Below are 1,575 nucleotides of genomic sequence, written 5' to 3'. Positions count from 1 at the left end.
GATCTAGCATGTATTTTTAAGTCGTACGCCTTTTTGGAATATTGTTCTGCTTGTTTCTTTTGTTTATTCTCATTCATCAATATTGCATGCATCGCGACTTATAAATAATATCTCTTTAAGTAAAGTATACATTAGGCACTAAAATGGACGGGTCTGTTTGCTCGGATTCGCCTTCTTCGAGTATTGCTTCACGTCTTAAGGACACTTCTGAGAGCTTTAAGTACACTTTATTATAATCTACGTAATATTTATTTTACGCGTGTTATTTACAGGATGTCTTAGAGAAAGAGAGAGAGAGAGAGAAAGAGAGAGATATAGTTCATTTTCTTTATTATTATTATTAAACAAAACTTTTTTATCCGAGTATTATTTGGTACTCGAATATATCTCCCGTAATTCTTAGAATTCTTAAATTCAGAATTTCTGAATCTTTTATATATAGATTCTGAACATTCAGAATATATAGCTTGTCGAATCTTTAGAATCATTAAATTCTAAATTCTCGAATTCTCGAATTTTAAAACATCGTCATTGGTCCCTTGTATTTAAGTAAAAGAATTACGATCTTTTTAAATTCGTACATGCAATGAATGTACTCTTTCTCTGAGACACTCCATATTATACATTCTCAGAAAGCTCGAAACAAAACGTTGACTTTGAGGTTCCAACGCAAAGTGCCAAGTTTTCAAATCTACTTGATCGATAATTATCCTCTATTGGCAAACATGCCGTCAAAAATCGTATCGTTGTAAAAAACGTTTTTAATTTATTAATCCTAAAATCATTCTCTACGTAATTCTTCACAAACATTGAATTAAAAGGATTTTATGGAAATTTTTTGATCAAATTCCAAAAGATCTAAAATTTAATTTTATAATAAATTTTCCTTTCTGTCTATTTTTTTTTGTAACGATGAAACAGCGAGGACTAGAAGACGCAATGATCGTTTCACGTCAACGACTTGGCTGTTCATTGAGCCATCTGCATTCAGTCGAAAATCTTCGCTATGGTGAATCACATTTTCGGAAGACTAGGCTATGCAAATGGCTCGATATATGGAAAGATTTACATTTACAAATTCGCAAGTAAGCAAAATTATATAAAAAATTAATAATGTATAATAATTTTAACTTTAGAAAAAAGAGTAAAACAAATGATATTATTTTATTCTTATTAATTTTTTTCGCGTAATACGAAATCTGCTCTTTCGAAAAGCAGTTTCCACATATCGAAATTCACTCGCATTACCTAATTACGATTTACCTCCTTCCGCGATTGCCACGATTAAATCAATCTCTCCTCTGGTGGAGGCTTCATTACATTATCCATCTCCACTCTTGGATTGCTGAACTCCTGAGCACTTGGACTGTATGTGCCACGTGTTGCACGTTTTTTCCTTGCCATCATAAAAAGCGCTACAAGAGATACGATGGCAATTAGGAGGAGACATCCTACGATCGGGCCTACGATTACCACTATGTTGAAGGCTTGGCTGCTTAAATAATTATATTCCAGCTGAAAAATATAAATTATGTATATATTTGTTATCGATATATGTACATAAAAATAAATAAT

General features: G+C 32.0%; 1 protein-coding gene across 1 annotated transcript in view; it reads right to left on the bottom strand.

Moving 5' to 3' along the window:
• Nucleotides 1–1,192: 1,192 nt before the first annotated feature.
• LOC108745783 (protein crumbs) overlaps nt 1,193–1,575 on the bottom strand; it is a 30,375-nt gene continuing 29,992 nt past the window's right edge. The window contains exon 19 of the mRNA XM_018482130.1: nt 1,193–1,515. Coding sequence (XP_018337632.1) covers nt 1,285–1,515 — 231 coding nt within the window. The 3' untranslated portion in view covers nt 1,193–1,284. The remainder of the gene's footprint in view (nt 1,516–1,575) is intronic.

Source organism: Trachymyrmex septentrionalis, unplaced genomic scaffold, assembly GCF_001594115.1.
Source record: "Trachymyrmex septentrionalis isolate Tsep2-gDNA-1 unplaced genomic scaffold, Tsep1.0 scaffold148, whole genome shotgun sequence".
NCBI lineage: Eukaryota > Metazoa > Arthropoda > Insecta > Hymenoptera > Formicidae > Trachymyrmex > Trachymyrmex septentrionalis.
This window is presented reverse-complemented; position numbering and strand designations above follow the sequence as displayed.